The 26,568-nt window shown below is 39.6% G+C and overlaps 1 protein-coding gene across 1 annotated transcript in view; it reads right to left on the bottom strand.

Moving 5' to 3' along the window:
• jakmip1 (janus kinase and microtubule interacting protein 1) overlaps positions 1 to 26,568 on the bottom strand; it is a 76,930-nt gene that overhangs the window by 10,759 nt on the left and 39,603 nt on the right. Inside the window, exons 8-14 of the mRNA XM_060926867.1 lie at positions 22,639 to 22,698; positions 21,096 to 21,224; positions 14,534 to 14,659; positions 10,517 to 10,600; positions 8,781 to 8,843; positions 7,716 to 7,814; positions 423 to 518 (exon numbers count right to left, since the gene is read on the bottom strand). Coding sequence (XP_060782850.1) covers positions 423 to 518; positions 7,716 to 7,814; positions 8,781 to 8,843; positions 10,517 to 10,600; positions 14,534 to 14,659; positions 21,096 to 21,224; positions 22,639 to 22,698 — 657 coding nt within the window. The remainder of the gene's footprint in view (positions 1 to 422; positions 519 to 7,715; positions 7,815 to 8,780; positions 8,844 to 10,516; positions 10,601 to 14,533; positions 14,660 to 21,095; positions 21,225 to 22,638; positions 22,699 to 26,568) is intronic.

Here is a 26,568-nt window from a genome sequence, read left to right as displayed (position 1 = left end):
CTGAAAGCAAAGTATCTGGTACATACTTTTGCCACTCACAGATATGTAATATTGGATCATTTTCCTCAATAAATAAATGACCAAGTGTAATATTTTTGTCTCATTTGTTTAACTGGGTTCTCTTTATCTACTTTTAGGACTTGTGGGAAAATCTGATGATGTTTTAGGTCATATTTATGCAGAAATATAGAAAATTCTAAAGGGTTCACACACTTTCAAATACCACTGTATAATCTGTTACTATATACAACAACCTATATACTGTCTAGTAACAGATTATACTACTTACTATGTATGAGCCAACTGACCATGAAGGTATTACTGCATAACATATAACACATCAATTACACCATAGTAGCTGCATGTGCATCATAGCACCATAGTACCTGCATGTGTATGCAGCTGAATGTAGGTGTGTGCACCTTGATACCCTCCCGCTGGCAGTGGAGCTGCAGGCCGCTGCTGTTTTCCGTGGCAGAGATGTGCAAGTTATAGGCAGGAGATCGCCGCTCCCTCTCCTAGTGGTCAAACACAAAACTAGTCTAAAGATGATGGACACTTACTCTTTGAGTTCTTAGTCTGATTTCATGTATCATTACAGGTATATTGGTATAAAGCCATTCTTTCAGGACTCAAACATTCAGGAATTTATATATAGATGTATAATTTGTTAAACTATGGGGCAAGTAATATACAATATTATTATACATACAGGACACTTTTTTTCAATGGAATAAAAGCATGTATTCTATTCCCTTCTAGCGGCTTTCATTTATTTGGTTTGATAGCATGGAATATTGCTAGCATATCGCTTATCCTACGTGTATTACATCACTCTACCCAATGGAGAATGAGCATTGAATATGGTTTATGATATTGCATGTTGTCAAGACAACATGATGGCACACGTCAGAGACATAAAACTTACGTGCTAGCGAGCGACTGTGATAATTTGTAATTAAACATGGCTGCCAAGTTTGCTTCGTTAAATATGGAAGATTTTGAGAGAATTTTGGCTACCAGGTAGCTCCGCTGTGTGTAGTTGTTGATGTTGATTTTAAAAGTAACTAAGTAAATTACATAGGGAAATGAATATTTAAGTCTGAGTGAAAAATACTGTCTCAAGCATGCATGGAAGAAGAGTCTGGAGACAGAAATCTTAATTTCTCAGTCGTTAGCCTGTGCTAATTGCTCCTGATAGCACTGGCTTGACCACTTCATAAGCATTCGCTAACACTACTGATGAATGTTACACTGGCTGGAAGGTGACTTCACTGCCATGCTAATGGTGCCGACTCGCGGGTAAGCCAGCATTGGCCATCAAGAATGCTGATATGAAGAGTGTGCATGTATAATAATAATAATAATAATAATAATAATATTGGCTGGCTTTTTTTCATGGTATATCAGATATATTCAATTCAGCTAGCATGATACTAAACTCATCTTTGACTCGTTCAATATCATGCTAGCTGAATGGAATATATCTGATATACCACTCAATGTGAGTCAATATTATTTAAATATTTAATAATTATTTAATATGAATTTGTTAACTGGTGTTAGTAATATGACTCCAGTCTCATATAAACTATTATAAACATACAGTATTATACCACAGTGTTGCTGTATTGTATACAAAATTGTTAGTTTTACAATTAACAGCAGCTCTCATAGTACAGCTAGCTGTACTTCAAATCATATGTTTATATTAATACGCTCATTCCAAGATGTCAATTATCAGCGCTACAGTATCAGCTCATTCACATGGACTTGTATGGACTTTTTTAAAAAATATAGCCTTAAAAAAGTGTTATTGTCGATATCGTGAAGATTTCTAAAAGGAGATTTAGCATATTTTGCATATTTAGAAAGGGTCTCCAGTTTCAGCACTTTGTAACTGTCACAGGTAACTTTGAGTTGTCCAACATGGGAAAGTTTTCAGGACAGAGGGCTTTGTGTTTTCTGTGTACCATTTTAAGTTGTTTTTCTTTTTAAATCTTATTAACTTCAAAAGAGAGAGAAAAAAGAGAAACTGTTGAGAGAAGGACTGCTGATAGCTGATAAAAGGAACTAAAAGTTTCATGGATGTTTCACAACATTCAGTGTAACTGTAAATGGATATAAAGTATGGCATTCTTCAAAAATAAAATAAAATAAACTGTGGTATAACAGGAATATTATACTGTAAGAGGAATATAACAGCACACTGATTCGTTTTTTCCGTACAGGAATCAAGGACGGCAAAACTACATTATACATTATACATCAGGTGCAAAAGTCTTTGGCACCTGATTTTTTTCCATACAAATTTTGTTACAGATTTCTATTTTATGACTTCTACATTATCAAAAACATTTTAGAGTTCCAAACATTCGTTTTCCAGCACAAAATTAAATGTTATAGAAAAAAATGTTTGTATCTGAGCAGCATATTACATAAGAGGCCACTTTTCAGATTAAAAAAGAGAACATAATGAAGGCTACAGAATTTTGGTGCAAAATCAAGAAGCAAGTGTGACAGTCAAAGTGTCCAGAAGAACTGTGTCCAGAAGAACCTGAGCCTACTTTATTCATCTCATCTCATTATCTCTAGCCGCTTTATCCTGTTCTACAGGGTCGCAGGCAAGCTGGAGCCTATCCCAGCTGACTACGGGCGAAAGGTGGGGTACACCCTGGACAAGTCGCCAGGTCATCACAGGGCTGACACATAGACACAGACAACCATTCACACTCACATTCACACCTACGGTCAATTTAGAGTCACCAGTTAACCTAACCTGCATGTCTTTGGACTGTGGGGGAAACCGGAGCACCCGGAGGAAACCCACGCGGACACGGGGAGAACATGCAAACTCCACACAGAAAGGCCCTCGTCGGCCACGGGGCTCGAACCCAGACCTTCTTGCTGTGAGGCGACAGCGCTAACCACTACACCACCGTGCCGCCCCGACTACTTTATTTTTTTAAGCAAAGGTTCGCCTCACACTAAATAGTGACTTTGTTTCATTTATTATGGCTTACCGATTACTGTTTATAGTATTTTTCAATGCTGACACATTTCATTTAATTATTTTTAAGCCATTTTTCTCGACAACATTTCTTTACATGTGCCGAAGACTTTTGCACAGCACTCTACATCCACCCTTACACTCTAGTCTATCATGTTTTTGTGTGTTTTGGTCAACATAATTGGACTGACATATTTGATCAACATATTCCCTGCAAGTATGTGGTTCCTGAATTTTGGACACCTTTTGTATATAACTATTATAACCATTATATGTAAATTAATAAGGAAAAGTAAAAATAGTTAGGTTGAACTTGACATTTGGTGTATATATATATATATATATATATATATATATATATATATATATATATATATATATATATTCTCCACATTCACTGGATATGAGCAATCGCACGCTCTGATTGGCTACTCTACTACTAGGTTCTCAGTTCATATACCGTGAGTAGAGAAAAACAAAATGGCAGCGCACATCAAGTCAGATATATCACTTTGTTATCAAGTATTTAAAAGAAACAGAAATATTTAAAAGTATATAGTCCCCCCAAAACACCCCCCCCCCACCCCCCATTCCCCCAATATCTCCTGTTCCACACTCCAGCCAAGTCAGTGGAGGTAATGCACCTTTAAGTTGGTTTGCCAACCGCCAAAAAAACCCTAAAGAAGAAGAAGAAGAAGAAGAAGAAATCCCCAAAATACAAAAAAAAGCAACAGAATATGGAATGAAAGTATCTGATGGTAAGAACGTATCTTTATTTTTCAAAAATTATTATTATAGCATTTTTCACAAACTGCTACTCTCATTTCACCAGTTTGTTTACATTTTAAGCGGAAATTATTTTGTCGGACGTTTTGTATAAAGTTTATATTTATCGAATTTACAAAAAATAAAAATGCTCTGTTTCTCAAAATCCAGTGAATGTGGATCGAATAAAACAGTTATTCCACTCAATCTCATTGTACATGGCTTATAGCCAACTTGGTGCTATGCGCCTCGTCGGCAATCAGCTTATGTACGACTTGATTTCATGGAATAACTGTTGAATGTTTTTCTTTGCTTCAACCTAGCCCAGTAAACATTTAATAGTTGTACTAGTGCTTGTTATGGCAAATAAACTGGCTACATCTCAGGAAATATGAATTCTAGGAATTAGACACATTTCATAGATCTCATACACACAAATATATTTGACAATCACAAAGAAATCAACAAGCACGCATGTACCAGGCATGTGCCGATACTCAGTAATAGTGGCTATTAATTGTAATATTTACAATGCATATAATGTAATTGTGAACTATTTTGAATATGGTTACTAAACCTGAAGAGACTGCCTAGATCAGCAAGATGTTTAAGTTGTCTACAGTATGCTCCTGAAATAAAGTTTCTCTCATACAGAAGCAGAGGTCTCTTACACGATATGGCCAAAAGTATGTGGACACCTGACCATCACACTAGTATGCGGCCAAATTGTTGCCACAAATTCTGTTTGCTGTAGCATTAAAATTTCACTGAAACTAAGAGGCCCAAACCTGTTCCAGTATGACAATGCCCTTATGTACAAAAAAGTCCATGAAGACATGGTTTGCCAAGGTTGGTGTAGAAGAACTTGAGTGGTCTGCACAGAACCTTGACCTCCACCCCACTGAAAACATTTGGGATGAATTGAAACACCGACTGCACACCAGGTCTTCTCATGTGACATCAATGCCCGACCTCACTAATGCTCTTGTGGCTGAATGAGCACAAATTCCCATAGCCACACTCCAAAAGCTGGTGGAAAGCCATCCCAGAAGAATGGAAGCTCTTATATCAGCAAAGCAACATACAGTCAAGCTGGAAAGTCTGCACACCCCTTTCACCTTCGACATGTTTTATTGCATTACAGACTTATTCTACAATAGATTGAGTTCATTTTGTTGTCACAAAATTCTACACAAAATAGCCCATAATGACAAAGTGAAAGCAGGTTTTTAGACATGCTAATTTATTAAAAATCAAAATGTAAAATATAATATGTACACAAGTGTTCACACCCTTTGATATGACACCCAGAAGTGAGCTGAGGTGCATTTTGTTTCCACTGATACTGCTTGAGATGTTTCTACAACTTAATTGGAGTCCACCTGTGGTAAATTCAATTGATTGTACATGATTGGGGATTGTCAACACCTGCCTATATAAGGTCCCACAGTTGACAGTGCATGTCAGAGCAAACTCCAAGCCATGGGGTCAAAGGAATTATCTGCAGACCTCAGAAATAGGATTGTGTCAAGGCATAGATCTGGAGAAGGGTACAGAAAAATTGCTGCACCTTTACAGGTCCCAAAGAGCAGAGTGGCCACCATCATTCATAAATGGAAGAAGTTTGGAACCACCAAGAATCTTCCTAGACCTGGCCGCCCAGTCAAACTGAGTGATCAGGGAAGACGGGCCTTGGCCAGGGAGGTGAGCAGGAACCCGAGGGTCACTCTGACAGAGCTCCAGCATATCCTTGTGGAGATGGGAGAACCTTTCAGAAGATCAACCATCCAGGCAGCACTCCACAAATCAGGCCTTTATGGTAGAGTGGCCAGATGGAAGCCACTCCTTAGTAAAAGGCACATGACAGCCCGCTTGGAGTTTGCCAAAAGGCACCTAGAGGACTCTCAAACCATGAGAAACAAGATTCTCTGGTCTGATGAAACCAAAATTTAACTTTTTCACCTAAATACCAAGCATCACATCTGGAGGAAACCAGGCACCACTCATCACCTAGCTAATACCATCCCTACAGTGAAGCATGGCAGTGGCAGCATCATGATGTGGGGATGTTTTTCAGCAGTGGGAATGGGGTGACTAGTCCTGACAGAGGGAACGATGAATGCAGCTAAGTACATCGAGATCCTTGAAGAAAACCTGCTCCAGAGCTCTCTGGACCTCAGACTGGGGCGAAGCTTTACCTTCCAACATGACAACGACCCAAAGCACACAGCCAAGAGAACAAAGGAGTGGCTCCGGAGAAAGTCTGTGAATGTCCTTGAGTGGCCCAGCCAGAGCCCAGACCTGAATCCAATTGAACATCTGTGGAAGGAGCTGAAAATGGCTGTGTACCGATGCTCCCCATCCAATCTGACGGAGCTTGCAAGGATCTGCCAAGAGGAATGGGCAAAAATGCCCAGAAACAAGTGTTCCAAGCTCGTAGTTTCTTTCCCAAGACACCTTGAAGCTGTAATTGCTGCCAAAGGTGCATCAACCAAGTATTAGGCTAAGGGTGTGTACAGATATGTAATCCCTAAATAACCGATTTTTGTCAGTAAAATAAAATTACATATTTTCTAAAAACTTGCTTTCACTTTGTCATTAGGGCTATTTTGTGTAGAATTTTGTGACAAAAAATGAACTCAATCTATTGTAGAATAAGTCTGTAAAATAATAAAACGTGAAGAAGGTGAAAGGGGTGTGCAGACTTTCCAGTTTGACTGTATAATATTAATGCCTATGGTTTTGGAATGGGATGTTCAACATGTACATATGAGTGTGATGATTCACAAAGCTTTGGATATATAAAGTGTGTAGGGGTTCATTATTTTGGTGAGATTTTAAGAGACGTCCATTTTAAAGAAAGCACTCCCATAAATCTGTTCACTGTATGATAAGTGCAAAAAATCCATCTTATTTATTTGAAAACATACAAGAACATGATACTCTGTTATGCTATTATGATCCTAAAAATGTATATCGGCACATGCCTAATTTATAGCTGAAAATATGATTCTTACAAAAATAATGTATTTTTTACAAAATAAAATAAAGCAATGTGTGATATGAGTATGTATGAGTACAGTACCAGTCAAAAGTTTGAACACACCTAGACATTCATTGATTTTTCTGTATTTTGACTATTTTCTACATACTGAAGACGTCAAGACTATGAAATAACATATGGAACATATATGGAATTATGTGATAAACAAAAAAGTGTTTACCTTGATGATGCTTTCCACACTGTTGGCATTATCTTAACCAGCTTCATGAGGTAGTCGCCTGGAATGCTTTTCAATTAACAGGTGTGCCTCGTCAAAAGTTAACTAGTGCAATTTCTTGCCTTCTTAATGCATTTGAAATCATCAAACAGTAAATAGTAAATAATAAAAATACAGTAAATAATCTATTCTATGGATAACTATAGATTGAAATTATTATGTCAAGAACCGCTCAACTAAATAAAGAGAAATGGCATCCATCATTGCTTTAAGACATGGAGTGACTTTTAATTAATAAAAATAAAGAAAAATATTGAATTAGAAGGCGTGTCCAAACTTTTGACTGGTACTGTAGGTATGAAAATCTATCTTTCTATCTATCTTAGGACAGTGAAATACGTGTACATAAGCAAACAGCCACGCAACACAACCACACATGCATAAATAACACAGAAATAACATGCGGGAAGTGGAGTCAAAAAATGGTGAGGAACTTGATTCAAATAAATTTTATTCCACTTTCAACTATTCAACTGAAAAAAATGTACATCATTTAAACAGAATAACAAAATGACAGGGACGAATGTTTAACATAAAAATGATGCAGTGTGTGTGTGTGTGTGTGTGTGTGTGTGGCCATCTACATGTGTGGTTCATGCAGACAGCAGTGGGGGTTGGACCCCCCTGGTTGTTGCCATGGGAACATGGGATTCTCTTACTTCCAGTTCGAGTATGCGGAACTCCAGCAGCTCATTTTGGTCTTGTGTGTCTCTCACTTCGGAACGCAAACGCAGCTCGGACTGCTCCAGTAACTCTATCTGTCACGCACGCACACACATTAACACAAAAGATAGACAGTTCCATTGCATGTATTGTGAAGGAACATTATATACACACGCGGCCCATTCTATAATTGCGGGTACATCTCAAGTGTTGACTCGGTTAGTCAACGTCAACTCTGTTATCAGTAAACTGGGCCATCTATTAACAGAATTGATGAGAACAGAGTTGACACTGTCCACCATTTTGTGTCTTAACTCCACACGCTAACCTCAAACTAGCTACCACACGGCATGGATAAAAACAGAATTTTATGGATTTTAATCAGATTATTGTTTTTTTGTTTGTTTTTTTTAACGAGTGAGAGATTCACTCCAATATAACAGATTTGACGAATAATCAATCTACTGTTGGTGTATCCTCAACATTTTCTTCAAATTACTGAGTGAAGAAGCATAACATACCTCACTGCCTTTCTGAAGTTTCCTACCAGAGGAAGTGACATCTCTCGGTGCAGGTGCCATGCGCATTATTAAAAGTCTTTGTGGATTTTATGCGGTTTTATAACAGCGTTGACAAGAACATTGGGATGGATAAAAAAAATATATATATATATATATAACGGAAATTTCACATAATACAGAAAATAGACTTTCTGTGCAATTGATTTTATAACAGTTAATAGAATAAGCTCCAAAAAACAGATTGTTAGACTGAATCACTTCATGTTTATTCAAGTTGAATGTATGAATCGGTAGCCGAAGACAGCCAATAATGTGGGGGGAGGGATGGGAGTCATTTAGTTAATGTTTTATTGATAAATTGGGTCTAGAATGTACATCAAGCATTCCTATTGGTGAAAGTTTGTCATAATTTGAATTATTGTTCAAAACTGATTCAATAAAGATTTAGTTTGTGGAAAATAACAAAGGTTTATCTCAGAGATGCGAAATGTACCCCGAATTCTAGAATGACCTGTTAGTGCCTGTTAGAAGAGGAAATACCTTTTCTCTTAGTTCCTGATTGATCCTAACAAGATTCTGCTTCTCCTCCACCCACTTTGAGTCCTGCATTACACACACATACACACAAACACACACTATGCATCTTTGCTCCTGAGGAAACATGAATATATCAACATTTTCAAACATACATACCTATCCTTGACTTGCAAGTGATGTCAAAGCAAAATAGAAACCCGGATGTCGGCCATGTTGGTGGATATACAATATACAAATGCGGGGTCAAGCGACATTCCATACAAAACATAGTCACGCGTGTGCAACTCTCTTTATTTTCCTACTGCTTTAAGCGTCCTTTTCGCTATGACATATCTTTGTGCTGTATATGGTTGTGGTCACGACGGTACTCGTGACCATGGCACGTTCCGATTTTTTAGAATTCCATCCGTAATTCAGAAAGAGGGCGAGGAAACTCTGAGGCTGAGTACGGAGAGGAGACGAGCACGGCTAAACAACTTTGGCAGGGCTGATCTAACAGAGACTAAAACCAAAACAGCTCATGTTTGCAGTAATCATTTTATCTCAGGTGAGATTCAAAAGCTTTCTCGATAATATCATGGAAGAATTTTATTTCGTGTTGTTAGAATTTTACTATAAAATGAGCATTCTCTTGTCGTGGTTCACTTGGTCGTTGTTATAATTTTAACACGTGTATTACCATTTTGCTTCTAGGAGCACCACCAAAATTATATGATAGAAACAATCCAGACTGGGCGCCCACTCAGAACATGGGCTGTGTTTCGTCCAAGGTCGGACTTGATTCTTCTGCAGCCAAACCAGATAGAACGCGATATCTGGGTACTCGATGGTCGGTAGAAGCCTCTTATCTTCAGAAAAATCTGACTTTTTAAAATAATATGGGTCAAAACCCACACATATCTATCTTCTCTTTGTATCGAATCTTTGCTGGACCGTTTAAATCGTGGTAATACTGAGAAAATTCAGCATTGTTTACAGACACGCTTTCAGCAGCTGCCGTCCTAGTTGCTTTGTATATCCACCATCATGGCGGACGCTCATGACGTGTCACATTTTGATCACGTGGTTGCAAGTCATCTATTCAGAGCACCAATATAGGCATAGACAAGTGCACAAATACACACTCAGTGTAAATAAAGTAAGCGCTAAAGGTAGTGCAGTGGCCAGAGTTTATTGTGAAGCATGCAAAAGTCTATCACCATTAAATAAAAAAAAAAAAAATGGAAACACAAGCTAACCAATCAGAAAGCATGCACAGACCTTCATTAGTGACATGTAGAAACTAGATGGCTAATGGGCATCATGCATGTACAAAGTAGATCAGTAGATCAGTACTGACCAGCTAAACCCAACTGATTTGATTTAAATACACTGTGGCAAAATGTGATAAATCAAAACCACAGTTGCAGTGGGAGTCGGGTGTTTTCTCCAATTATTTCTCGAATTAACTTTGCTCATCTGTAATAATTAACAGTAACGGTTTATAAATTGGTTTTGTGAGATTAGATTGAAGAAGTAATGATTCATTGCCACTCTCTCAGGGCTTCAGTGATGAGGTATACGTGCTTTAGGACTGAGCTGCCAAGCATGGAACATTATGATTCTGTGCCAGACTGTCAGTCAGACTGGCGCCAGCACAAAAACACTGCTGCCAGTCAGACAAGCAGCAAAGCCAATGAGAACAGAGCCGGACGCCAGATGCCAGGTGCCTCTTCTCCCCGTCTGCTTTCCTCATTTACCTGCCCCTTCTCTGCCAGGCTCCTCTCCAAGTCAGCGTTCCTCGCCTGACAGGCATTCAGCTCCGCCTGCAGCTGCTCCCGCGTCTGACGGACAGAGCACATAGCCAATCAGAGAGCTAGCCTATGGCAGACTGAAGACACACAGCTTCATTTAGGTCGGAGTGTGGTGAAACAGGATGCTATTAAAAGGTGCTGTTTAACGTAACAGGGACACTTTAGCTGCCCTGCATATTGAATATTGCTGTTACAATTTCAACAGAAACACTGTTCACTATTACGCATACACATAGGAACATGTTCTCGGAAAGATGGAAAGTATTCAGTACCTTTCATGATTTTTTTGAAATGCAAGAATTTCAAGTCTGTAATGAAGTAATAAGCTTCCACACAAGATGATTTCGATTCATACGGCAACGCTTAGATATTTGACGATACCACTGAATATACACTCACTGGCCACTTTATTAGGAACACCCATCCACCTGCTGTGTTATGCAGTTATCTAACCTTGATAGCAGCACAATGCATAAAATCATGCCGTTTCAAATCAGTTAATGTTCACGTCGAACATCAGAACGGGAAAAATTGTGATCTCGAAGCGTGACTTTCTTTCACTTTGGCATGGGTGTTGGTTTGAGCCAAATGGACTGGTTTGAGTATTTCAGAAACTGCTGATCTTATGGGTTTTCACACACAACAGTCTCTAGAGTTTACACAAAGCAAAAAACACTGAGTCAGCGACAGTTCTGTGGGTGGAAATAAACACCTTGTTGATAAGTGAGGTCAAAGGAAAGCGGCCAGATTGGTTCGAGCTGCCAGAAAGGATACAGTAACTCATAGCAACTCTTTACAAACATGGTGAGTAGAAAAGCATCTCAGCATGCAACAGCAGAAGACCACACTGGGTTCCAGTACTGCCAGCCAACACCAAGAATCTTAGAATCAAGAACAAGTTCCTATTAAAGTGGCCGGTGAGTGTACTATGTATGATACAAAACAATTTGATTCAGTAGCCTTCAATCAATATGTGACTAACTTTGCTCAGAATCTGTGCATGGCCTGCTATTAAATGTGAATGATGACACTGAGAAGGATTATTTTAAGTGTCAGAGTTATAGGCAAGTAACCTTTTAATCAATTACAACTGATAATATTCAATTTATGATCGTTGCCTTGCCTTAAGTCATTTCAATTGTTGCTTTTTAAACTGACGCATGGTAAATAGAAAGTTTTTAGGTTTAAATCACACAAAACATAAGGCTCTATTATTTAAGTTTCATAAGTGATAGCGAAAGTAATCCACTTTGTTTTAAGAATAGTTCAGTGAAGCGATCTTAAAGGGATCCTCCAGCGGATTTATTCTCAAACTTATTTGAAGTAAAAGTAGTCGCAGATTTCAAAAATCAAACTTTCATTTTCGGAGACCAAATAGTGTTCAAGAAAAATGAATTTTCTTTCAAATGCCCAGTGAGTGTAAAACAGTGAGTGTAAAACAGTGCTGTTAACACAAAAGCTCCTGAACCGCTGTTCCAATTAACTTTAAATTTTCAGGAAAGATTCTTTCATGGGGCGGCACGGTGGTGTAGTGGTTAGTGCTGTCGCCTCACAGCAAGAAGGTCCAGATTTGAACCCCGTGGCGGCGAGGGCCTTTCTGTGTGGAGTTTGCATGTTCTCCCCGTGTCCGCGTGGGTTTCCTCTGGGTGCTCCGGTTTCCCCCACAGTCCAAAGACATGCAGGTTAGGTTAACTGGTGACTCTAAATTGACCGTAGGTGTGAATGTGAGTGTGAATGGTTGTCTGTGTCTATGTGTCAGCCCTGTGATGACCTGGCGACTTGTCCAGGGTGTACCCCGCCTTTCGCCCGTAGTCAGCTGGGATAGGCTCCAGCTTGCCTACAACCCTGTAGAACAGGATAAAGCGGCTAGAGATAATGAGATGAGATGAGATGCCCGATGGGCTTCCTGCAGCGCGAAGTCTCATGTCTGATCCAGTTTCTGTCGGTGACACTTTGTTCCAGCTGAGCAAGCACACTTTGCATTTTCTCTGTGGAAATGCAGTATGGTTCCAGCTTGAACTTTCTTTTTAGCATCATTGTGGCATTTATATGCTACACAATGAGGCATACTTATTTAAAAACTGATAAATTCGGTAAAAAAATACTTGTAAAACTAGCAAAACTACGATGTAAGCAGAGAATATAAACAGCTGAGTTGCTCCAAGTGACCACAACATGATGTCATTGCATACGTCACAACCGCAGGAAGCCCATCTGACATTTTAAAGAAAATTCATTTTTCTTAAACCAGGCTTTGTAGTACTTGAGTCCAGGACTTGGATTCAAGTCCAACTCGTGCCCTAATTTTAAGGACTCGTGACTCGACTTGGACTTGAGCACTGATGACTCGGACTTGGACTCGGATTCGTGCATTAACTGCATTCGGACTCATAAAGTGGAGATGAGGACTCTGATTTTTTCTTTATTTTTTGTAACATGCCATAATAATTTGGCATAAGATATTTATATCTACATTAATTTTTGTACTAATTTTGTGTAAGAGTGTCACACCTGCGCGCCTTGGCGCGTGCATCAGACAGACTCTCGGGCGCGCTCCGGACAGCGCGCGCACCAAGCGGACTCTCGCACGTGCCCTAAACGACTCGCACCTGCACAGGATTAAGGCGCAATCAGCATGCCGATATAAAAACTGTGAAAACACACTTACTTTGCGAAGTATTGAGTTGCATTGCTGACACATTACTGAGCCTTATTTCCTTGTTTGGGTTCCTGATCCCTGATTTCCTGTTTCTCGTCTCTGATTCTGCCGAGTCTATGATAGCCTGTTTGTGCCTGTTTCACCGTTCTGGATTGTTTACCTGTCTTCACTTGTATTAATAAACACACCTTCTGCACTTACATCCGTCTCCCAACCATCTCTGACAGAATACTTCGCACTCCCTGATAAAGAGAATGCACATTCACCTGTTCATACGTCAGGTTCAGAAACAAACTAATGTTAATAGTCGCTGAAACAGCCACCGTCAAATGGTGCAGTTGGAGTCTTGGACTCGACTCAGATCAATAGTGGACTCGACTCAAAATTTTTTTTAATGACATGGACTTGACTCAAACTTGAACACTGGGGACTTGAGACTGGACTTGGGGTTTAGTGCCTCGACTACAGCACTATCTTGAACACTAGTTGGTCTCCGAAAATGAAAGTTTGAGTTTTGAAATCAGCAATTACTTTTACTTAAAATAAGTTTGAGAAAAAAAATCCGCTGGAGGATCCCTTTAAATAAATCCGTCCCTATGCACACAAAATCTAGAGGGCATTTCATGCTGTGTACATACTATATAAGACACAACTGTTGGTAAGGAGCTGCATGAATCTACAGTCTGAGCTAGAAAGAAATCAGCCTCAGCCTTACTTGTGTAATTTTACTTAAATCCTATATATTACTGACATAATTACTAGGTTATTTTTATCCTTTATGAGTCTCCTGACTTTCGTTTAATTAAGGGACTGTAGCTGTGGCTGGCATTTAGCTCAATAGATTTTTTTTTAAACAAAGCAGCCATATTTGATTGAGGATGTACTCTCGCTGTCCTTCTGAGTACTTTAATGGTGCTCCAGCGTGATGTAAAATGATACCTCTCTCAGCACACAGAGCCGAGTGCTTATAAAAAGTGTGCTTGTGAACGAGAGGATCTCAGTAAAAATTCCACTTCTAATCCACCACATCAATGACCATCAGGCTGTGATTAATGTACAACATGATGGATGGTAACACAAGACGGCTAAAACAATACTAGTTTTAATATTTATTATCTAAAAGTTTGGTGATTTGATTTACCGCTTGCTAACAAATGAACGGAAACAGACAATGAAATAATAGTAGACATGCTTATGCGTGCAACATGGGGAATGCTGGTCACAACTGTCTTGGGTACAAGTGGCCATGTGGGCAGTGCAGTGCCGGGTGTTTGTGTGCATCTGTGTGATAAGATCAGTCATACCCTGCAGTGTCTCTCGGGGTCAAGAGGGCCTGTGGTCTCCTGGAGGAGAGCATATGCTCGCTGAAGCGCCTGGTATTCTCGCGTCAGCTGCCGAAAACGAAGCTCCGCCTCCTCTCTGCAGAAAGCCTGACCAATCAGAGAGGGGAAAAATCAGCAGGTTTGTAGCATGTATTTGTAGAAGTGGGACGATGTGTGGTTTTTTTTTTTTAATGCTAAGTTCTTGCTGATAACAGTGTTTTCAAATGTATCAGAGTCTAGGAAAACTTGTAAAACAAACTTTTATTGCAGATAAAAAAAGTCAAGGTTTTCTTAATCCATTACACAAATGTACAAGGGGAAAAAAAGCACACTATACCGAAACTGATTGTAATATCAACCAAATAATGGTGAAAACAAAAACATTACGATTGCTATGATGATCAACAGCTCATTGAGAAAAGAAAAATAAAACTTTTTACTTTTATTGAAATATATATATTTTTAGGCGGCACGGTGGTGTAGTGGTTAGCGCCGTCGCCTCACAGCAAGAAGGTCCGGGTTCGAGCCCCGTGGCTGGCGAGGGCCTTTCTGTGTGGAGTTTGCATGTTCTCCCTGTGTCCGCGTGGGTTTCCTCCGGGTGCTCCGGTTTCCCCCACAGTCCAAAGACATGCAGGTTAGGTTAACTGGTGACTCTAAATTGACCGTAGGTGTGAATGTGAATGGTTCTCTGTGTCTATGTGTCAGCCCTGTGATGACCTGGTGACTTGTCCAGGGTGTACCCCGCCTTTCGCCCGTAGTCAGCTGGGATAGGCTCCAGCTTGCCTGCGACCCTGTAGAAGGATAAAGCGGCTAGAGATAATGAGATGAGATATATATTTTTACCCATATTTTCTTCTAATTTGGTCATTTTGTGAACCCTTACCCACTAGCTCGCCCCTTTCATGCCACAGCTACCAAACAGGGAGGGGAAGGCTGGGCAACTATGCAACTGAACACTCAATGGAAAATACACTCTGCCCTCTTCCTCATTCATGAGTTCACAGATGCACATGACTGGCTAGTTTTGCTTTGATTGACAGGGGAGGGAATAACGGCATCTCTCCAATGCTTAAAGCCCAGGACTCCCAGGTATGTATGGCTGTACCATCGCCGGATCAGAGACATCTGGAAAGCTGGTATCTGATTACAAACTGAACTGGGGTGGGTTTCCCGAAAGCCTCTTAAGGCCAAGAGACTCTTAAATTACCTCTTAAGATCCATCGTCAAGTTAACGTGGTTTTCCTGAACAACATCGTAGCCCAGGTAGTCCTTTAGTTTGCTTGGAATTTACGAGAGACCCGGACCACTCGCCGCTGAATAGACAGAATGCGCATGCGCCTCCGAGGGACTCTCACAGTCAACGGGGGAAACTGGTGTTGAATTTGCTGATGTGTTCAATTATTTTTCTCCTAAGGAGGTTGAATTGACTCCTTATATAAGGAGGTCAATTCAACCTCCTTAGGTACACACTACACAGATTAAAACCTCTCTCTCTCTCTCTCTCTCTCTCTCTCTCTCTGTGTGTGCACACACACTTATAAGGGAGAACATTGCCAGCTTGGCATTGTGGATAACAGTTGAAATAATCCTGACTGTATCTTTGGGTAACAGTGAAATGAGCGAGCATGGGGAACACATTTACTTAATTATTTAGTTTATTATTTGCTTATTCTTTCATGTGAACGTTTGTTCATTGGATTAAAAACACACTTGGAATAAAAAAAATTGCCCCAAAACTTAAAATAGTTTCATTAATGAATTACCACATTATATACAGTGGTGCTTGAAAGTTTGTGAACCCTTTAGAATTTTCTATATTTCTGTATAAAAATGATCTAAAACATCATCAGATTTTCACACAAGTCCTAAAAGTAGATAAAGAGAACAACGTTAAACAAATGAGACAAAAATATTATACTTGGTCATTTATTTACTGAGGAAAATGATCCAATATTACATATCCACAAGTGGCAAAAGTATGTGAACCTCTAGGATTAGCAGTTAATTTGAAGGTGAAATTAGAGTCAGGTATTTTCAATCAGTGGGATGACAATCAGGTGTGAGTGGGCACCCTGTTTTATTTAAAGAACAGGGATCTATCAAAGTCTGATCTTCACAACACATGTTTGTGGAAGTGTATCATGGCACAAACAAAGGAGATTTCTGAGGACCTCAGGAAAAGCGTTGTTGATGCTCATCAGGCTGGAAGAGGTTATAAAACCATCTCGAAAGAGTTTGGACTCCACCAATCCACAGTCAGATAGATTGTGTCCAAATGGAGGAAATTCAAGACCATTGTTACCCTCCCCAGAAGTGGTCGACCAACAAAGATCACTCCAAGAGCAAGGCATGTAATAGTCAGCGAGGTCACAAAGGACCCCAGGGTAACTTCTAAGCAACTGAAGGCCTCTCTCACATTGGCTAATGTTCATGTTCATGAGTCCACCATCAGGAGAACACTGAGTAACAATGGTGTGCATGGCAAGTTTGCAAGGAGAAAGCCACTGCTCTCCAAAAAGAACATTGCTCCTCATCTGCAGTTTGCTAAAGATCACGTGGACAAGCCAGAAGGCTATTGGAAAAATGTTTTGTGGACGGATGAGACCAAAATAGAACTTTTTGGTTTAAATGAGAAGCGTTATGTTTGGAGAAAGGAAAACACTGCATTCCAACATAAGAACCTTGTCCCATCTGTGAAACATGGTGGTGGTAGTATCATGGTTTGGGCCTGTTCTGCTGCATCTAGGCCAGGACGGTTTGTCATCATTGATGGAACAATGAATTCTGAATTATATCAGCAAATTCTAAAGGAAAATGTCAGGACATCTGTCCATGAACTGAATCTCAAGAGAAGGTGGGTCATGCAGCAAGACAACGACCCTAAGCACACAAGTCGTTCTACCAAAGAATGGTTAAAGAAGAATAAAGTTAATGTTTTGGAATGGCCAAGTCAAAGTCCTGACCTTAATCCTATTGAAATGTTGTGGAAGACCCTGAAGCGAACAGTTCATGTGAAGAAACCCACCAACATCCCAGAGTTGAAGCTGTTCTGTATGGAGGAATGGGCTAAAATTCCTCCAAGCTGGTGTGCAGGACTGATCAACAGTTACTGGAAACGTTTAGTTGCAGTTATTGCTGCACAAGGGGGTCAGACCAGATACTGAAAGCAAAGGTTCACATACTTTTGCCACTCACAGTTATGTAATATTGGATCATTTTCCTCAATAAATACATGACCAAGTGTAATATTTTTGTCTCATTTGTATAAATGGGTTCTCTTTATCTACTTTTAGGACTTATGTTAAAATCTGATGATGTTTTAGGTCATATTTATGCAGAAATATAGAAAATTATAAAGGGTTCACAAACTTTCAAGCACCACTGTATGTAATGCTTCCAGATGATACTAGAGCAGCAGCTACAACTATCGATGCCTTTACCATCTTTTGGTCATTGCAAAAGTAGAAAAGACTTTCAATACGTAAATTGTGCATGAATAATTACTCAAAGTTCCACTGGAAAAAAAAAAATTAGTTGATTCCCGATTACTTAGCGTATCAGATCACGTGACACCGTTCCACAAGTAGATGATTATTTATAAAAAAAAATAATAATAATTGGTATGTAGTATTAAGTTAACACAAAACAGTTTTTATTTCACATTTGTTTTATATAGACTTATATTTAGTACAAAATATCTTTTATATAAATATATCGATGTCGGTGCTTAAATAAATGAGGAACAATTTGTAAGTTGGAAACAATTTAACTTATGATGTTTAACCTGTGTCAGAAAATCTTTTTGTTCCACTTTCTACCCACTTTATAAGTATTTTTCTAGATCACATTTTGTTAATCATTCGTTGTTGTGTGTATTAATTTCTAGTTTTGTCGTTTACCAGTAAATGTCAACAGCCAATTAACATTGAAACCACATGAAAATCCAGGTCAAAGGTCACATGTCATTCCTCGAACCAAAATATAAAATGCCTACTGATATTGTAATATGTGGTAGATATTTACAACAAACTGCAAAAAAAAAAAAATTCTGAATGGAATAGAAAAATCTGAATATTTCAAGCATGTAATTTTTTATATGCTAGGAATTTTATTCTGGGCTAATTCTATTTACTCTAATAGGATTCAAAATACTCTATAAACATTCCATTCTGTTATGAATCAGAAAAAAATTATTATAAATCACAGCACTTTTATTTTTTTAAAGTACTTCATCTACTTCAACAATGTTACACAAAGATCGATCCATAACAGTTGTGGTAACAGGACACTGGTGAAAGTGATCACTATTATCGACACCTTACATGACTTCTCAAACATGCGTTTAGATACAAAATTGTGACTGTCAAATGAAAACGTAAGAAACAAAGTAGGTTTCGACAAGGAGATCATGAAATATTGGTGAATTTGAGAAGTAAAAACATGTCCATGATCTTTCCACCATGTTTACCTGCGATGATAATGTCCGGGTTTTCCTTGAATTGCTGATCGTGCTAAAAAAAAAAAATCCATCTCAGATTTTTTTTTTCTCCATGCTCTCACGGAAGGCAGTCGCATTTCTCTGCTCTCCTCTCCTTTTTTCCTGCTTGTGCTCTTTGTTTCATCTCATCTGCCTATACTTTTTTTTTTTGAAAGACTCTCTCCGCATTGAATTTCTAAACTAAAAAAGCATGGATTTGATAAACTGGTCTCCTAACGAAATTGACACAGTTTTCTCGATGAGAAGCCTGGGTTTGGGGGAACCCACCTGTCCTGTCGGAATGTCTGTGGAGGACACTGAAGATATCTATCTATTCGGAACCATGATTACCGGACTTTTGCAGATTGGATTAGGCATTGCCCTGGTATATCGAGGAAATCAGACAACGGTGACAGCTGTTCAAGCCCCACAAAGCTGCCCGATATGATTGAAGCGGTGGGCAAAGCTGTCAGCACTCAGACTGTGGAAGAACTTGAACCACAACATGGTTGTCATCTTGGAGACGCTTTCGGCTTTGCAAGGAATAAGTATTTCGGAGACCAAATTGAATTGAATTGAACAGAATGGACAAAATGGACAGATGGACGAGTGGTGTGGACATGTAAAGACTGCGTCTGTTCGAAAGACCAAACAATCTCTATCTTATCGACATTCGGCTCCCTGAACAGCACCGGCCTCGATCAAGGCCGTTGCTGGGACAACATTTCCCCCAGAAGGTCACTGCTGGGAGACACTCTCGCATTCTTCGCATTCCTTCCCCAATTTTCCGCGGTCGCCGTTTTTCACCCCCAGTGTGACAAGCGGGTGCGTGACCAGTGCCCTCATGGCTGCAGGAGTGGATGGCTGCTTGCTTGCGCTGGGTTACCTCTACCTCCTCCCCTCCCCTCCTACCCCCTTACCCCCTCCCCCCACCCCTGATTGCCCCCTCCTTCCCCCCCCAAGTCCTGTGTTTTAAAGTGTACTTGTGTTATTGTGTGCTTGTGCAGAGGTTTTTAAATGCTCCCACACTGTACTCCTGATAGGAGCATAGTGTGGGGGGGGGGGGGTTCTTTTTTTCCTCGTCTTTCCTCATGTTACTACTGTGTTTCTTTTTCTTTTATCCCTGTCTTCCTGTCCTGTTCCCCTTCTGTAAGGACAAGTTGATGGTCAATTTCACTGGTAACAGTGATAATAAAGGGTTCATTCATAATGAGCTGTGTCATCAGATGACAAGATCAAAGGGGAGGCGGGTCTTCCGGTTGATTAATTAACCAATAATAACTGTTGTAACTGAAACTCACCTTTTGTAAAATTGTTTTTTTTTGGTAAATCTGAAAAGGTGTCAATAATTATGGACTTTCGATAATTGTAGCTGCTGCTCTATATATTATCTTATTTTAAAGACTTTATGTTTATTAGATTTTGGTTAAAAACGAATGCCATGTAACCTTATTGACTGGATTTAGCAACTACTAATGCCTATATTAGGGACGCGCATTGCAAAGATGCTCTTCATCCTGTTGATTCCTTCCTATGAGTGAGTTCAGGAAAACCACGTGCAGAGACAACGTTCATTGCTTAAGAGAGTGTCTCAACTCGCTCTTTAGCTTTAAAGGGGAACGTTATCGGGAAACCTACCCCTGATTAGCATTCGCTACAGTGAGTTTTGTTATGTACGAAAAGCACAAGCTATCTACCAAGATTTTAGGCAGACTGACTTTCAAGCATTTAGCACTGTGTTTGTTAAAGTGGCTCCTTACACAGTTATCTTCATCTTTGTATTCAGACAAGTCAAAGTTAGATAGTAACCTAAATAACAACATATCCACATCATTTTGGGGAAATATATTTAAATTTTCTTAAAGTAGTGGCGTCACAGTATATTATTGGCAGAAATACTTCAGAACAATTTTGTCCCAAACCTGATTTTTCATCTTTTCTCCATCGTTTGCCAAGAATTCAGTCTCGGTAACTTCCGATGTGTTTTCCCAGACCAACACACACCTAGGTTTTGCTTAGCTTGGAATGCTTTAGCTGGGGTATCCACAACCGAGTTTGATTACTTACCTCCTCGAGGTCCTCCTCTGGGGTGGCCGGGGTATGGTCTGTGCGGTCTGTGTTGTATGATGTCAGAGACGACGTTTCTGAATCTATGGACTCCTCGTCAAATCCAAAATATGTCTCCACAACATGCCTCTGAGAGAGGGAGAAAGACGGAAACAGCTCAAGTTGTTGCTGGAACATTGTAGGAACATTAGCACAAACGTTTCCACAATGTTAGTCTACTGTATTACTGGGAAACAATGTGCAGCCAAACAACACTGCAGAATATGTTTTCACAACACTGGAGGAAGGTTATTTTAGTAACATTACAGCCGGACCTTAAAAAACGACCTATATTTTGTTATATACTGTTCTCTGGGACGTTCTCAATTGTTAAAAAAAGAAATTGCCTTGAGGTCGGACACCATAACAAGTACAGAACTAAATAAAACAACACACACACACCACTCTAAACCGGGTGCTTCTATCTGGAGACTCTGAGAAACTGATGCCCTGTGCACTCTTACCATCATGTTTGTAGGTCATCTCCTGACAGCCAGAGAAATACAGGCACACTAGTGCACACAGACAGATGAAGGATGACAGGTAAAGGACGAGCAGGACAATATCAGGCATACTGACTCGTGTGTGTATATGTGTGTGTGTGTGTGGATGTTCAGTCCAGGTTCATATTAACGGTCACTCCTGATTATAACGGAAGTTAATTCCAAATTCCATTCAAGCCAAAAAACATGACATCTTGATCTTTGAGCTCCTTCATCGTCTATGTGTCTCTTTCCAAATGAAGTGTCTTCCTCTTCACAGATGTGTTGGCGCTCTGTGTGTCTGTGTGTGTGTTGTGCACACATATGGGGATTGAGTTGTTGATGTCTGATGTTTGAGTTTACAGTCCTCTGACTCCACCTCCTTAGCAACAGCCAGGGATGAACAAGCAAACCCCACCCAATATCTCACACACACACACACACACACACACACACACACACACACACACACACACACACACACACACACAGAGCTCCCAACTTGAGATTCATCCATATTCAAGCTCTGGTTAGGATCAGGATTGTTATTTATTTTGTTTTATTTTATTTTTTTCCTCCTTTGTATGATGTTAATTTTTTTTTCTCGTTAAGTCTCAGCACGGATTGTCTGAATTGTTTATTTGACTAAACCAACAAGAAAGAAAGCCTGAGTCTAACAAGACAGAAAGCAAGCACAAAAACAAATGAAAGATTGTGTGAGAGAGAGAGAGAGAGAGAGCAAGAGAGAGAGAGGAAAATTTGACTTCCCAAGGGTGTAAACATTACCTCTCCTTTCCTCTCTCTTTCTCACCATCTCCCCACACACACACACACACACACACACACACACATCACTCAGAGGACACAGTTGCTAAGTGACAGAGTACGTAGTGGCTAAACATACACTTACACCCAACAGAGCACAAACCACCTTCGAATCCAAGCATAACTTCCCTGGACACAATAATGCAGTACCTGAGTAAATGTGTGCATGTGGCACACAGAATGATTAGATCACTCACCTTTGGCAATTTGATATTTTTCCTCTTGTTCTTTTTGTTGAATATCAGTCTATCCCGCTCCTGAGACCAAACAGAAACATTAGTTTTATGAATTTAACTTTAGATCAATAATTACGCATTAATAATCCGGCTTAAAGTTATTATTATTATTATTATTATTATTATTATTATTATTATTATTGTTATTATTATTATTTCTAGCTCATAAAATCAAAATGTCACCATGGAGTTATCAGTCAAGATGTTCCTGATTACAAAAATGGTTATGTTGAAACTCAAATTAGCACAATGTTTCACTTGTCCTGAATTCACTCAATCACCAAAGCATGTGATTCTTTATTTTTGTAATGGAGAAGAATCCAAAAATCCAAGACCACACTGAAAATCTGAATTTTTCCATTTAAAATTGGAAATAAAGATTTTTTTTTTTAATTTCTGAAATATTTAACCCAATTAAACTAAATGTTCAGTATCATAACAGTATAATTAAATAACATTGGCTGGCGTTGAGTGGTATATCAGATATATTCCATTCAGCTCGCATGATATTGAACGAATCAAAGACGAGTTCAATATCATGCTAGCTGAATGGAATATATCTGATAGACCACTCCAAGTTGGCCAATATTATTATTATACACATACGCATTCAACGTAACAATTACAAAGCAAATCTGGTGGCCATGTTTGTTTACAAATTGTCCCAGTCGCTCACTAACGCAGAAGTTTTACGTGTAATACATATCTTATGGCATTTTCAATTCAACGCTTCTGTGCATGCGCAGGAGTAAACCTTCTCACTGGATACTCGCATCAGCTCTGACGTGTGACGTCATGTTGTCTTGACAACCATGCAATATCGTAAACCATATTCAACGCCCATTCTCCATGGGGTAGAGTGACATAATACACATAGGATAAGCGATACGCTAACAATATTGCATGCTATCAAACCAAACAAATGAAACCCGCTAGAAGGGAACAGGATACATGTTTTTATTCTATCGAAAAAGTGTCCTGTAGATATAATAATATTCATTATTATATACACATTCACTGGATGTGAGCAATCGAGTGCTCTGATTGGCTACTCTACTACTAGGATATCAGCTCATATACCATGAGTAGAGAAAAACAAAATGGCGGTGCATGTTGCTGAATCAACCAAGGACGAAATAAAAACTATACTCGAAAACAAAACCCCAAAAATTGTTATCGAGTATTTAAAAGAAACAGAAATAGCTAAAAGAATATAGTTTTTAAAACTACTAATTTAAGGTCAGACAATGTAAGTGACCCTGTAGTTAACAATATAACTGTACCAGATCAGCAATTAGAATGTTTTACTCCCCTTAGAGAAACTGAATTACTTTCATTAATCTCCGGGTCAAAAGCCTCAACTTGTGTACTAGATCCCTTACCTACACGTCTATTCAAACCGATAATACCTGAAGTAATTGAACCACTTCTAAAAATAATAAATTCTTCTCTTAGGATTGGCTATGTACCCAAATCCTTTAAACTAGCAGTTATCAAACCCCTGATTAAAAAACCTGACCTGATCCCTGTCAGCTGTCCAATTATCAGCCAATATCAAACCTCCCCTTTATCTCCAAGATCCTTGAAAAAGGTGTGGCACAGCAGTTATGCTCATATTTACATAGGAATAACATCCATGAAATGTATCAGTCAGGATTTAGACTTCATCGTAGCACAGAGACAGCTGTGGTTAAAGTAGTAAATGACCTACTGTTGGTGTCTGATCAGGGCTGTGTCTCGCTGCTTGTGTTGCTTGACCTTAGTGCAGCATTTGATACCATTGATCATTCCATTCTTCTGGATAGACTAGAAAATGTTGTGGGAGTTAAGGGAACAACCATCTCCTGGCTCAGGTTTTATTTAACTGATCGCTATCAGTATGTTGATGTAAATGGTGATTTTTTCTAGACATACTGAGGTAAAGTTTGGTGTTCCACAAGGTTCTGTCTTGGGTCCACTGCTTTTTTCTTTATGTTACCTCTGGGTGATATTATTCGTAAACATTGTATTAGTTTCCACTGTTATGCTGATGACACACAGTTGTATGTTTCTGCAAAACCTGATGAGAGACACCAGCTTTATAGAATTGAGGAATGTGTAAAAGACATTAGACACTGGATGCTTATTAACTTCCTTCTGCTTAACTCTGACAAGACTGAAGTACTTGTACTATGACCACATGCAGCTAGAAGTAAGTTTTCTGATTACATAGTAACTCTGGATGGCGTTTCTGTTTCTTCACATGCAGCAGTAAAAGATCTCGGGGTGATTATTGACCCCAGTCTTTCATTCGAAACTCACATTGATAACATTACCCAGATAGCTTTCTTTCATCTCAGAAATATTGCTAAGATAAGAAATTTAATGTCACTACATGACGCAAAAAAACTAGTTCATGCTTTCGTTACCTCCAGGTTGGATTATTGTAATGCCTTACTGTCTGGATGTTCCAATAAGTGCATAAACAAGCTCCAGTTAGTTCAAAATGCAGCAGCAAGAGTCCTTACTAGAACTAGAAAATATGACCACATCACCCCTGTCTTATTCACACTGCATTGGCTCCCAATCCAATTTCGTATTGATTATAAAATACTACTATTGACCTCTAAAACACTAAATGGTCTCGCACCACAGTACCTGAGTGAACTTCTGCTCCTCTATGACCCACCACGCCTACTTAGATCATAAGGTGCAGGCTATCTGCTGGTACCTCGTATAGTGAAGGCTACATCAGGGGGCAGAGCCTTTTCTTACAAAGCCCCACAGTTATGGAACAGCCTTCCAAGTAATGTTCGGGAATCAGACACAGTCTCAGCATTTAAGTCTAGGCTGAAAACATATCTGTTTAGTCAAGCCTTTCGTTAATGGTGCTTATGAGGTAAAGGTGTAGATCTGGAGGGTCCTCAGACATAGAGTGTTTTGGTAAACTGGGATGTATGGATGCTGTCAGTCCCCCACTCGCTTGCTCACTCGGGTTTGTTGACAGTGTAGTGGCTGGCTGCTTTATGTCCTGGGGCTCCCTCATGTCTGTGTTACCTTATGGCTCTTTCCTTTTAGTTATGCTGTCATAGTTAGTTTTGCCGGAGTCCTTGCTTGTACTCAGCGCAAAATGTATACTGTACCTACTTATTCAGGTGACATTGGGCATACCTAACAACTTGTGTTTTCTCTCCCCAATCTGTCCCTCTGAGTTACATGTCAATCCTGGGATTGAGATCCTGACCTCTTCTGCTCCTCGGACCTGCCTGATCCATCCTGGTGCCCTGTGTCTGGTTGTCATCTCAGCACATCGCTCCTGTGGAGGACGGCCCCATATGGACAGTTGAAAGTCACACTTGGAAGATGCTCTGGACACTTACAGTAATGCTTGTATGGCTGAGAACTACAATTGGCTTGCTAACTTTGGGACTGCGGTTGTCATGAACAGTTTTGCACTCAAGTTTCCATTAATGAAGAGTTATAACATCAATGAAACTGACTTCATGTTAAAACTGTTAATGTTATAGTCATGTTGTCTGTTGTTGTCCAGGTGAGGATGGGTTCCCTTTTGGGTCTGGTTCCTCTTGAGGTTTCTTCCTCGTGTCGCCTGGGGGAGTTTTTCCTCGCCACCGTCGCCACGGGCTTGCTCATTGGGGATAGATTAGGGATAAAATTGGTTCATGTCTTGGGTCATTCAGATTCTGTAAAGCTGCTTGGGACAATGTCTATTGTTAAAAGCGCTATACAAACAAACTTGACTTGACTTTTATGTTTTTTTCCTCCCAATATCTCCTCTTCCACACTCCAACCCAGTCGGTGGAGGTAATGCACCTTTAAGTTGGTTTGCCAACTGCCAAAAATCCCTAAAGAAGAAGAAGAAACCCCCCCAAAAAAAATACACAAAAAAGCAAC

Source organism: Neoarius graeffei, chromosome 8 (assembly GCF_027579695.1).
Source record: "Neoarius graeffei isolate fNeoGra1 chromosome 8, fNeoGra1.pri, whole genome shotgun sequence".
Taxonomy (NCBI): domain Eukaryota; kingdom Metazoa; phylum Chordata; class Actinopteri; order Siluriformes; family Ariidae; genus Neoarius; species Neoarius graeffei.
This window is presented reverse-complemented; position numbering and strand designations above follow the sequence as displayed.